This window comes from Protomyctophum parallelum (assembly GCF_964188405.1).
Source record: "Protomyctophum parallelum genome assembly, chromosome: 6".
NCBI lineage: Eukaryota > Metazoa > Chordata > Actinopteri > Myctophiformes > Myctophidae > Protomyctophum > Protomyctophum parallelum.
In genome coordinates, this window is record NC_139701.1 from 7335060 (window position 1) to 7347559 (window position 12500).

Below are 12500 nucleotides of genomic sequence, written 5' to 3' on the forward strand. Positions count from 1 at the left end.
TGTGCGTGCTTGTGTGTGTGTGTGTGTGTGTGTGTGTGTGTGTGTGTGTGTGTGTGTGTGTGTGTGTACATGTGCGGGTGTGTGTGTGTGTGTGTGTGTATACATGTGCGGGTGTGTGGGTCAGCGTGTGTGTGTGTGTCAGGTCTGCTCCATATCTCAGATCCATTAGTCTGTGGGGAGAGGAGACAGTCTCAGACACAGCAGCACTGATCTATGATTCTCCGTGACCACCCTGACACCGCTAGAATGTGTGTGTGTGTGTGCGCGCGCGCACACACACACACACGTGCACATGCACACATTCAAAAGTGGTGCCATGGTGTCTATAAACATTATTCAAGAATGACTTTGCGCTGAGGCCACATAAGATAATACCAGGCCCATAAAAAGCGAGACGCCTAAACAAGAACCATACGTATTCCCAGACGTGTGAGGGCCACACTGGGGGAAGGAAGAATCAACAGTTAGTTCATACCTTCTCTACCTAAAACATAATGCACCAAGCACCAGATGTTAGATCCAAGCTAAGAAACATTACACGTCAACAGCCAATTTGTTCATGCCAACCGAAGAGATCCAATTCAGTGTCAGTCAGTATGTACATTTACGTCATTTTCTTGTACTTCAACATTTGACAGAGTTACAAAAAAAAAACTAGGTTTCCCCGTAGCTTAAGAAGAGTACATGCGTGTGTGTGTGTGTGTGTGCGACGTGTGATGCCCAATTTGTACTTAGTCGCGCGACGGTGTCCCGTGCTGAAAATAGCCGATCTCCAAGCTCACGATGCGTCACTCACAATGTGACATATCGTGGGAGCTTGTAAATCAGCTATTTTCAGCGTGGGACGCCATCATACTACTAAGTATAAATCAGGCCTGTGTGTGCTGCGTGTCGTCCAGACTTAGCGGTCCATGTCGGCGGTGGAAGCTCTTCCTTGCACAGTCTAACCAATGTGCAGACTACTGTACACCAGTAGTATCCTGAACAGGTAGTCTGAACACTGGGATGACGGAGCAGGACCCTTTACTTTCTTCAGCTTTTTACCGTTTCTCAGCGGAATCAGTCCCGCTCTCGGGTCAGTCGGCGTAGGGTGGACTTGGCAAAGTTGGCAGAAAGGTCCTCATCTTGTGCCATGTCTCATCTCTCTCTTTTTTTGTGTCTTTTTTTCTTTTTCTTTTTTTTATCCCGTCTCAGTGGTGGTGGTCGGTCGGGGTCGCGGGTGGCAAGGCGATGGGGTTCAGCAGCAGACCTCCACTCCTTTTGGTGTCAAAGCCCCGACACACACACACGCGCACACACACACAAACACACACGATCCGGTGAGGTTCGGTGCATGTTGGTCGATGGGACGTCCATGGGGCTCTGTCCAGAGGCGCGGCGGTATCCAGTCTTGACGTGGCACATTCGCTCATTCGACTCCGGATCTGCACGTTCACTCAGGGACGGCGTAAGGAAATAAGGAGAGAGAGAGAGAGTGAGAGAGACAGAGAGAGAGAGAGAGGGAGAGAGGGCTAGGGAGGACCTTAGCAGCCATATATGGGTTGATGGGACCCTTGGGGAATCAACTTTGGAGTGGTCTGCAGTTTCTCCACACTTTGCCTCGTCGTCTCCACATCTTCTCCAGGTCCCTTCCTCGTCCCACCCGTCTCCTTAGCACAACCTCACCTCCCTCTCTTCCACAGGTCCTCTTCTATCCCTCCTCTTCCTCTCTTCCTGATCTCTACATTATATTTCTACCCCATAAGAACACGCTACACTCTCTGCAAGTCTCCTCCCAGCTCTCTCTCTCTCTCTCTCTCTCTCTCTCTCTCTAGTCTAAAGCGATACCAGATGTTGCTGTCCAAGCGCCAATCTCGTTCTGTCATTTTTTTTCAGCCTCTGTAACAGGAAGTGGGCCCCTCTGGAAAAAAAAGAGGGAGAGAGAGAGAAAGAGGAACGAAGGAAGAGAGTCGTAGGGTTCAGGGGAGCACTGGGAGAGGGGAGACCGAAATGTACCAGTACACTCACATCACCGCCGGTTACCGCAACAGTATACACACACACACACACACACACACGCACGCACGCACGCACGCATGCACGCACGCACGCATGCACGCACGCACGCATGCACGCACTGACCACAGCTGAGCTTTTTTTAGTGACGGAATGGTGTTTCTTTTTCTAGTGAGGGCCATTGCTGCTCTCTTCCTCCCTCCTGTTCTCTGTGCCTTCTCTTCTCCAACCCTTCCCTGGATGGGATGCTACAAACTGTCACCATAGCAGCTTCACAGGCCGAGTCTCCCTCCTGAACACGGGGAGCAAGTTGGTGAAGAGAGGAGAAAGAGGGGGGGGGGGGGGGGGGGGGGGGGGGGGGGGCTCCCCGTTAGGAGAAATGTTGTGTTAGAGAGCTTGAGTCAGAGTAATGACTTTCACATGTGGACCCTGCCGCCCTCCCTCCTTTTTTTTCTTTTTTTTAAACTCCTTCTCTCGTTCCCTCGCTCTTTGTGCTCCCCCTGCCTCCATGCAGCCTGCTTCTCCTCCTCACTCTGTCCACATCACTCCTCCAACTGTTCTCTGTCATTCATAACGTCCACTTGGTGATGACAGACTATAGACGTATGGCCACTCTGTGTGTGTGTGTGTGTGTGTGTGTGTGTGTGTGTGTGTGTGTGTGTGTGTGTGTGTGTGTGTGTGTGTGTGTCTCTCTCTCTCTCTCGTTGTTAGTGGCTTGTTAATGTGAGTCAGACAGTCAGGCAGGCTGTAGGCCCACACATACTATTTTGATACATGCTTTGCTAGCAAAGTGTTCTACACCTTCTGTTGTCTCCTCCTCCTCCTTCCCTCCCTTCGTTTAGTACTCACACTGTCCTTGTCTGTGCTCATTGATGTTATAATTAATCTTAATATTTTCACTGTGCTGTGATTTTCTGTCAATATTTAAGTAGACTTGTTCCTAAAATGCTGGTATCAGTGAGCATGTCAGTCTGTGCCATTCATCATTTATCACATGATCATATGTCATTTACAGCAATCACTTATTTTGGATGCTCAGTCGCTACTGTTTCATATATATTTTTAAATGTATATTTATTCGTAGATCAAAACCTTCCTAGTTCTCAAACTTTACATTTCAAGGACCCCCATTTGCGGGTCCAATTAGTACACTCTCGGAGTTACAGAACTGTAAGGGTCCATTTGGAACTCCCTCAAGGAACCCAGAGAGTCCTGGACCCCACTTTGAGAACCACTGTCCTAGATTTTTTAAATGTATTATCAGACCGATAGGCAAGTTATGGGTATCGGGAAGGAATATCTTCTCTCTCCAAGATAAATTGCAGTAGTATAGTATGATAGTATCCTATTTTAATCTTCTTCTTACCTTCCATCCCTCCACCTACCCTCATCCTTCCCTCCATTTTTGTCCTCTCTCTCTCTCTCTCAGGAGAAGGAGAAGAAGTTCATGCTTCCTCTGGACAATCTGAAGTTGAGAGATGTGGAGCGGGGCTTCATGTCCAGCAAACACAGCTTTGCCATCTTCAACACAGAACACAGGTTTGTGCGTGCGACGTACGTGTGTTCACGAGCTATCAACCCGCACAAACCGTCAACTGCCAACACCCATCAGAGATTTAAAAGTGTTGAGGAACTGAATGAATGAATGAATGAGTGAGTGAGTGAGTGAGTGAGTGAGTGAGTGAGTGAGTGAGTGAGTGAGTGAGTGAGTGAGTGAGTGAGTGAGTGAGTGAGTGAGTGAGTGAGTGAATGAATGAATGAGAATTCTCTCCTGTTTAGTTTGCTTACTGGAGCTACGTTGATGTATTAAGCCTTGATGTTTGATCCATTAGGCCATGAACACATACAATAAAACACTGTGTGTCGCTATAGTACACAGAGGGGACAAGAGCACAAGGCACAATACATCATTCAAACCTAACCACTTAAACCCTCTAGTCTCAGTGAAAGGGTTTTTAGTGTCTGTACCACACCACTATACCAAATCTACCAACTCTCTAACGTTATGAGCTTGTAGATTGGCTGTTTTGGGCGAATGTTCCCCATAGGAGTAATTACGTGTATAACATAATAAAGTCCCTCCTCTCTCGAGGGGTGACATTAACTCATGGTTAAAGTTGAGATGGTTTCAACTTGGAGCGCCTTCCAAAAAGCATCAACTCCTGAACACCAGGGACGTCGTTCAGAGGAGACGCACATAAAGTAGTTGGCTTGCACATTGGCTTGCTATTCCTGAAATATTTTGGAAAATCTTGAAAATGTTTTAATCATTTTGAATTTTCTTAACGTAAAATCTGTCCTCCTGACCTCTCTTCATTCTATCTTTATATCCATGTTTATTGGAAACCTGGGCCTTTGTTGTTTTGTTTGTGGGTATGTGCCAGGCAACTGAGGACAGGGTTGGGCATAGTGAGTTTATGAGTGTGTGTGTGTGTGTGTGTGTGTGTGTGTGTGTGTGTGTGTGGGGGGGGGGGGGTGCTGTGTGCGCACGTGTGTGTGTGTGTGTGTGTGCACGTACGTGTGTGAAAGAGAGTGTGTGTTTAGGAACTGGAGTTAAACCATAGCCTGGCTGATTGTACCAGAGCATGTGGGCTTTGTTTATAATTCTATGCTATGCTGTATTCTCGGAGCAAACTGTGTGTGTGTGTGTGTGTGTGTGTGTGTGTGTGTGTGTGTGTGTGTGTGTGTGTGTGTGTGTGTGTGTGTGTGTGTGTGTGTGTGTGTGTGTGTGTGTGTGTGTGTGTGTGTGTGTGTGTGTGTGTGTGTGTGTGTGTGTGCGCGCGCACACACAAATGCAGAAACCGCAGCATACCGACGGCAGGCTCATTAAGCAGCTAATCAAAGCCAGAGAGCTTGGATCAGAGATGAGGCTGCTCTTGTTTGGAAAGAATTGCTCGACTCACCACAAAAAGGAGGGAGAGAGAAGGATTGGACTGGAAGGCTTGAGGGGAGAAAAAGAGGGGAGATCGTATTAGAGCCATCGGCCAGGAATGTGTCAAAGTCTGTCCGATGGCGCCCCCCCCCCCCCCCCCCCCCCTTCCTACTCCTCTCTCTCCCCTGCATATTGAGTGTGTGTGTGTGTGTGTGTGTGTGTGTGTGTGTGGTAGTCATTGCAGCGGTTTTGTGACTGTGTCCCTGTCTGACAGTAATCAAAAACCTCAGGAAACTCCTCAAACCTACAGTAAAGCAACCAAGGCTGTAGTGTGCAGAAATTCCTCAGAATGAGGGAAAACACACTTGCCCTGAGTTCAGCAGAAGAGAAGGCAGCAGAGGAGGAAACAGATTTAAAAAAAGAAAACGTTGGAGAAAAAAAAACGGTTGATTTGAGTAATAATTCAGTTCAGACAGCAGTTTCATGTGTGCTCTTGAGTGTTTACATGTGCGTGTGTTATTCTTACGAGTCATGGACCTTTGTGCAATTGCACTCTGGTATGGTCATTCTTGGCTTGCAGCTCCTTTGCCGTTAGCCACCGCACCCTGCCTCACTCCTATAGTCTATGGTCCAGCCAGGCCTAGTCTAGTCCAGTCTCACGTAGACAGATCATCAGAGATCTCCGCTCATACCGATGCATCTGGTTGACATCTAAATTTAATGTAGTCAGTGGCTAGAACAGCAGAGAAAACGGCCTACGCTCTACTGCTTTGAATACAAATCATATTACAGTCCCATATCGCCTATCGAGACATTATGTCAAAAACTGTTTTGGATTCAAATAAAAAAATAGCAAAGGAGGAAGATCTACTACTTTTGGTGCTTTTGTGTGACGCTGTAGCTACTGTATGATCAAGTATAGGACGTACATTTTGGAAATAAACTCAAAAACATCAAATATGGAGAAAAGGGGTTTCTGCCTGTGATATGAAGTTGCCAACCTAAAGTCTTTTAGTCATTCATTGTCGTTTCATTAAGTCTCTGAATTGTTTTAGGCCTACGTGAGACCAAGCCTAGCCCATCCTAGCTTAGTCCATGCAGTCACAGACTCCCAAATCTGTAGCCATTTTCTTCACCCTCCTGCACAGCACAGCTCACTGTGGTTACAAACATGTGTTGCCTTCTCTGTCTCTCTCTCTCTCTCTCTCTCTCTCTCTCTCTCTCTCTCACGCTCTCTGTCTGTCTGTGTGTGTGTGTGTGTGTGTGTGTGTGTGTGTCTGTGTGTGTGTGTGTGTGTGCGTGCGTGTGTGCGTGCATGCGTGCTTGTTATGAATGTGAGCGGAGAACAACAATAGGAGGAGAGAGGAACAACAGAGTGATTAAAAGAAACAATGTTTAACAGATGGGGGACCAGACCACTTTTTCTGCTCCGGATTCTCGTGCGTTTCCCGCTCTCAGTGACGTCGCTACCTACAGTATACGCAGTTACGCACAATACCATTTCTACACTCTCAGAGTTAAATTAACAGTGATTTTACAATATACATTGGGGTCCCAGAGATAGAAATGCCATTAAATAGGGGACCGTAGCCTTATTCAGGTCAAACCTCGGCGACCCTTGAAATACTGCTAGAGCCATAAAAATCTTCTCTTATGGGGGTCTACGGGCGAATGAGTGTCATTATGGAGGTCCTTGACATGAAAAAGTTTGGGAACCACTGCACTAGAGATGGACCAGGAGACACTAGAGATGGACCAGGAGACACTAGAGATGGACCAGGAGACACTAGAGATGGACCAGGAGACACTAGAGATGGACCAGGAGACACTAGAGATGGACCAGGAGACACTAGAGATGGACCATGAGACACTAGAGATGGACCAGGAGACACTAGAGATGGACCATGAGACACTAGAGATGGACCATGAGACACTAGAGATGGACCAGAAGACACTAGAGATGGACCAGGAGACACTAGAGATGGACCAGAAGACACTAGAGATGGACCAGGAGACACTAGAGATGGACCATGAGACACTAGAGATGGACCAGGAGACACTAGAGATGGACCAGGAGACACTAGAGATGGACCATGAGACACTAGAGATGGACCAGGAGACACTAGAGATGGACCATGAGACACTAGAGATGGACCATGAGACACTAGAGATGGACCAGAAGACACTAGAGATGGACCATGAGACACTAGAGATGGACCAGGAGACACTAGAGATGGACCAGGAGACACTAGAGATGGACCATGAGACACTAGAGATGGACCAGGAGACACTAGAGATGGACCATGAGACACTAGAGATGGACCAGAAGACACTAGAGATGGACCAGAAGACACTAGAGATGGACCAGAAGACACTAGAGATGGACCAGGAGACACTAGAGATGGACCAGGAGACACTAGAGATGGACCATGAGACACTAGAGATGGACCAGGAGACACTAGAGATGGACCATGAGACACTAGAGATGGACCAGGAGACACTAGAGATGGACCATGAGACACTAGAGATGGACCATGAGACACTAGAGATGGACCAGAAGACACTAGAGATGGACCAGGAGACACTAGAGATGGACCAGAAGACACTAGAGATGGACCAGGAGACACTAGAGATGGACCATGAGACACTAGAGATGGACCAGGAGACACTAGAGATGGACCAGGAGACACTAGAGATGGACCATGAAACACTAGAGATGGACCAGGAGACACTAGAGATGGACCATGAGACACTAGAGATGGACCAGAAGACACTAGAGATGGACCAGGAGACACTAGAGATGGACCAGGAGACACTAGAGATGGACCATGAGACACTAGAGATGGACCAGGAGACACTAGAGATGGACCATGAGACACTAGAGATGGACCAGGAGACACTAGAGATGGACCAGGAGACACTAGAGATGGACCATGAGACACTAGAGATGGACCAGGAGACACTAGAGATGGACCAGGAGACACTAGAGATGGACCAGAAGACACTAGAGATGGACCAGAAGACACTAGAGATGGACCATGAGACACTAGAGATGGACCAGGAGACACTAGAGATGGACCAGGAGACACTAGAGATGGACCAGAAGACACTAGAGATGGACCAGAAGACACTAGAGATGGACCAGAAGACACTAGAGATGGACCAGGAGACACTAGAGATGGACCAGAAGACACTAGAGATGGACCAGGAGACACTAGAGATGGACCAGGAGACACTAGAGATGGACCAGGAGACACTAGAGATGGACCAGGAGACACTAGAGATGGACCAGGAGACACTAGAGATGGACCAGGAGACACTAGAGATGGACCAGGAGACACTAGAGATGGACCAGGAGACACTAGAGATGGACCAAGAGACACTAGAGAACCAGGAGACACTAGAGATGGACCAGGAGACACTAGAGATGGACCAGGAGACACTAGAGATGGACCAGGAGACACTAGAGATGGACCAGGAGACACTAGAGATGGACCAGGAGACACTAGAGATGGACCAGGAGACACTAGAGATGGACCAGGAGACACTAGAGATGGACCAGGAGACACTAGAGATGGACCAGGAGACACTAGAGATGGACCAGGAGACACTAGAGATGGACCAGGAGACACTAGAGATGGACCAGAAGACACTAGAGATGGACCAGAAGACACTAGAGATGGACCAGAAGACACTAGAGATGGACCAGGAGACACTAGAGATGGACCAGAAGACAAGAGACAGCAGAGAAGCTGCTTGAGATATAGATATATAGATATACATTACTTACTTACTTACTCAAGTACTGTGCTTAAGTAACTTTTTATTTATTTTTTTATTTTAGGTATTTCCAATTTTCTGTAGCCTACTTTTACTTCTATTACATCTCAGAGGCATCTTTTACTCCACTACAATTATTTTAAAACTTTAGTTACTTTGCAGATTTTGAAAACATGCATTATCAACATTGTAGTACTTTTTCCACCACAGAGAATGATAGAGTGAGAAAATGATGAATAGATCAGTGATGAAGAGGAGTCGTAGTAGTGGAGAAGAAAGGTCATGTGTAGAGCAGCGGTTAGGGGAGGAATGTAAGGCTGTTATTCTTTTGTACGTTTGCGTGTGTGTGTGCGTGTGTGCGTGTGCCTGCCTTGTGTGTGTGTGTGTGTGTGTGTGTGTGTGTGTGTGTGTGTGTGTGTGTGTGTGTGTGTGCAGTAAAGTAGTCAGTGTTAATTATTTAAAGCCGCAGTCCATAACTTTCATGTCCGACTCCGTGATTCCAACCCGGGTGTTCACTGCGTGAGGGACCACATTTCTACCACTCTGCCAATAAGGCGTCCAGGTTGAGATCTGGTCTCTGTCGGGTGGAAACCTCATATGTCCAAAACTGTTACTTTTCAGGATTCAAATTCAAAAGCTGCGAAAATAGCAGATTCGCAAGCTCAAAATACACCACTTGGCGCCGCCGCGTTCTGTGCTTGTGGATCTGCTACTTTTGATGCTGTAGTGTGAAGTATAGGGCATTCATTACGAAGAAACACAAAAGGTTACAATTATGAAGATAAGAGAGTTTTCGGCCCGACAGCAACGACATAGCTGTCAGACAGAAGGGGTCCTACCCGACACCAGGGTCTCAATGGAAGAGCAGGGAGACCATCTCCTCCAACCACCGTACAGTCTAAATGTCTCAATGGAAGAGCAGATCCCTGTGTGTGTGTGTGTGTGTGTGTGTGTGTGTGTGTGTGTGTGTGTGTGTGTGCACGCGTGCTGTAAAATCGTGTACCAGACTTTTTTCCGCGCTGCCTTCCTTGCCTTGTGTGTTGTACTTTGTGCACAAGCATTTGAGTGTTGATGTTGCCGCCTGGGATATGTAGTTTCCTGAGACCTCTGACAAGCATTGAAATGAATTGCAGGAACGTGTACAAGGACTACAGGTTCCTGGAGCTGGCCTGTGGCACTCAGGAAGAGGTGGACAGCTGGAAGGCGTCTCTCCTGCGGGCTGGAGTCTACCCCGAGAGAGTCACTGTCAGTACCCTGTGACCCCCAATTAAACCCAACACTGACCCTAGCTGTGGGGGACCATGCACCTGTCCTCACCTTAAACATGCTCTAATAATGCAAGCTTAGCCTTCGTTAACCCCGAAACCTCCCTGCCCATCTCTCTCCACTCCGTTCTCTCATCCCCTTGCTAGAGAGAGAGAGAGTGAGAAAGAGAGGGAGAGAGAGTCCCCCACCCCTTCAATCCCGTTCTGTCGTTGGCTCCTCACTGCTGCATTCTCGGCCTATGATGTCACTGTGTGTGTGTGTGTGTGTGTGTGTGTGTGTGTGTGTGTGTGTGTGTGTGTGTGTGTGTGTGTGAGTGTGTGATTGAGTGTGCATGCGGTGCTTGTCTGTTTCTAATCAACGGTGTTCTCCGTCCCTCCGCGTCCCTGACCCACCCCCTTATTCCTCCTCCTCCCCCCACTCCTCCTTCCTTACCTCCCTCCTTTTGTGTTTGTTCCTCGTCCTCCCCCTGCTCTCCGGTTGCTCCCTACTTCGTCCCAGTAGTCACAAGTACAAGAGCAGATGACATAAGATATAACTCTAACCTGCCTGTGGCGAGATAAATGCCTAATTCAAGGTCCCTGAATGACGCTTTTCGCTTTCCGAAACGATCTGCAAGCAAAGAACATTATGCATGGTGAATTGGTTTAGTTTAGTTTATTTAGGATCCCCATTAGCTGTTACACCTGGCAACAGCTATTCTTCCTGGGGTCCTCACAGAATAATATACATACAAAAATTGAAATAAGAACAACATTACAGATATCACAAAATAAATACATTAAAGCATAACAACCATGCAACAACCGTGCATTCACTCTAGATTACATTAAAATAATCAGAATTACAATTTACCATATATATATGGTGATGTGTTGTTAGCTTGTAGGTCGGTTCTTTTTTTGACACCTTTGTGTGATGATGAAGTGTATTAAATTACACTTATCCAAAATCAGTTCGGACCAGAAGCATTACCATGTAATGTGCAATTTCATGTTCGCAGTGTAACCAAGAGCGCGAAAAACAAAGTCTTCACAAACTCTTTTGCCGTAAATATTCAAAGATTTTCCGTGAATCGACGGCCTATACAAGCCTGAAATGTGGTGCGGAAGAGGCGCATTTTTTTTTGCTTCTCGATCTGCTACTTGTTGCTGGCCTTGAAAACGAAGTGACCGTTTTGGACATAATGAGGTTCCTTCCCACCTGACAGAGACGATATCATTCACATATATACGGTATATTCCTCTCTCTCAGGTGGACGGGGAGACGAGTGGAGGTTCTTCTGGAGACTTGACGGATCCCCAGTTGGAGCGTCAGGTGGAGACCATCCGTAACCTGGTGGAGTCCTACATGAACATCATCTACAAGACCGTCAGGGACCTCATGCCCAAGATCATCATGCACCTCATTATCAACACTGTACGCTATATATTTCTTTTTACTCAAGTAATATAGAAATACTCTGTTACAAGTACTTGAGTAAAATGTGCAAATGTATTGTCATCAAAATATACTTAAAGTACCAAAAGCTAATGTTTTCAAATGTATAAAATGTTCATAAAAAAGAAATCCAGCAGATCTATAAGCTTGCACTGTGAGCTTTGTAGGTCGGCTGTTTTCAAATAGCCAAAGTATATAGACTGAAGTGGTTAATGTATGTTTTTTAATAATAATCAAACATCATACCTCAAAAGTGTACTTAAGTACAGTTCTTGAGTGTATGTACTTAGTTACTTTACACTAATGTATGCCATACTCATACTGACAGAAGAACAAATATGTTCTTTCTGTTTCGTTTGTTTTCTTTTTCCGTTTAGCTTTTAAGTTAAAAACTCTACACTCTATCTACTATCTCTATCTCTGCACTTTAAAGTGGTTTGTCATCTTTTTGCTCCAGTTTGATTTAAAGTATTATGTTAGCATGAAATGACTTCATCTGCTACCCGGTTACCCGGTCCTTGTGTGTTCCATGTCTCAAATAGGGAAAATTATCGTTTAAAAAAGGAAGGAAAGAGAGAATAAACAGACCGTAGGAAAAAAATTAAATCTCATATCAGTTTTAGTCAGTCCACTTAAGTACATACACATACAGAAGACTATGTTTATTCTATCCACTTAAATCTATTACCATGGAAGAATATAAATTAGCTTTAAGGGAAATACCGTCTCCTATATTGTCTCTCTCTGTCATTCTTTCCTTCTCTCTCCCCCTCTGTCTCTTTTCCCCCCTTTTTCTCTCCCTCTCCCTCCCTCTCTCTGTCTCTCTCCCTCTCTCCCTCCCTCTACCTCTCTCTGTCACTCTGTTTGTAATCGCTCTCTGTAGGTGAAGGAGTTCATTGGTTCAGAACTCCTGGCTCAGCTCTACGCTCTAGCAGAACACACAGAGCTGATGGATGAGTCTCCGGAGCAGGGCCAGCGCAGGGAGGAGGTGCTGCGTACACACGCTGCCCTGAAGGAGGCGCTCTCCACCATAGGGGACATCTCCACATCCACCTCCTCCACCCCTCTGCCTCCGCCCGTAGACTCCTCCTGGATACAGGCCTGCAAGTAGGGGACGGTAGACAAAACCCTTGTTACCTAAGCCCCCTAA

At 46.6% G+C, this 12500-nt stretch overlaps 1 protein-coding gene across 3 annotated transcripts in view; it reads left to right on the top strand.

The window, feature by feature from the left end:
- Nucleotides 1-12500, top strand: part of dnm3a (dynamin 3a) — a 42036-nt gene that overhangs the window by 26196 nt on the left and 3340 nt on the right. For 2 of the 3 annotated variants that reach the window (XM_083766499.1, XM_083766500.1), the window contains 4 exons: nucleotides 3425-3534; nucleotides 9781-9892; nucleotides 11165-11329; nucleotides 12234-12457. In XM_083766499.1, coding sequence (XP_083622625.1) covers nucleotides 3425-3534; nucleotides 9781-9892; nucleotides 11165-11329; nucleotides 12234-12457 — 611 coding nt within the window. Of the gene's footprint in view, nucleotides 1-3424; nucleotides 3535-9780; nucleotides 9893-11164; nucleotides 11330-12233; nucleotides 12468-12500 lie in introns of all 3 variants that reach the window. The other variant, XM_083766501.1, reaches the window with a different exon arrangement.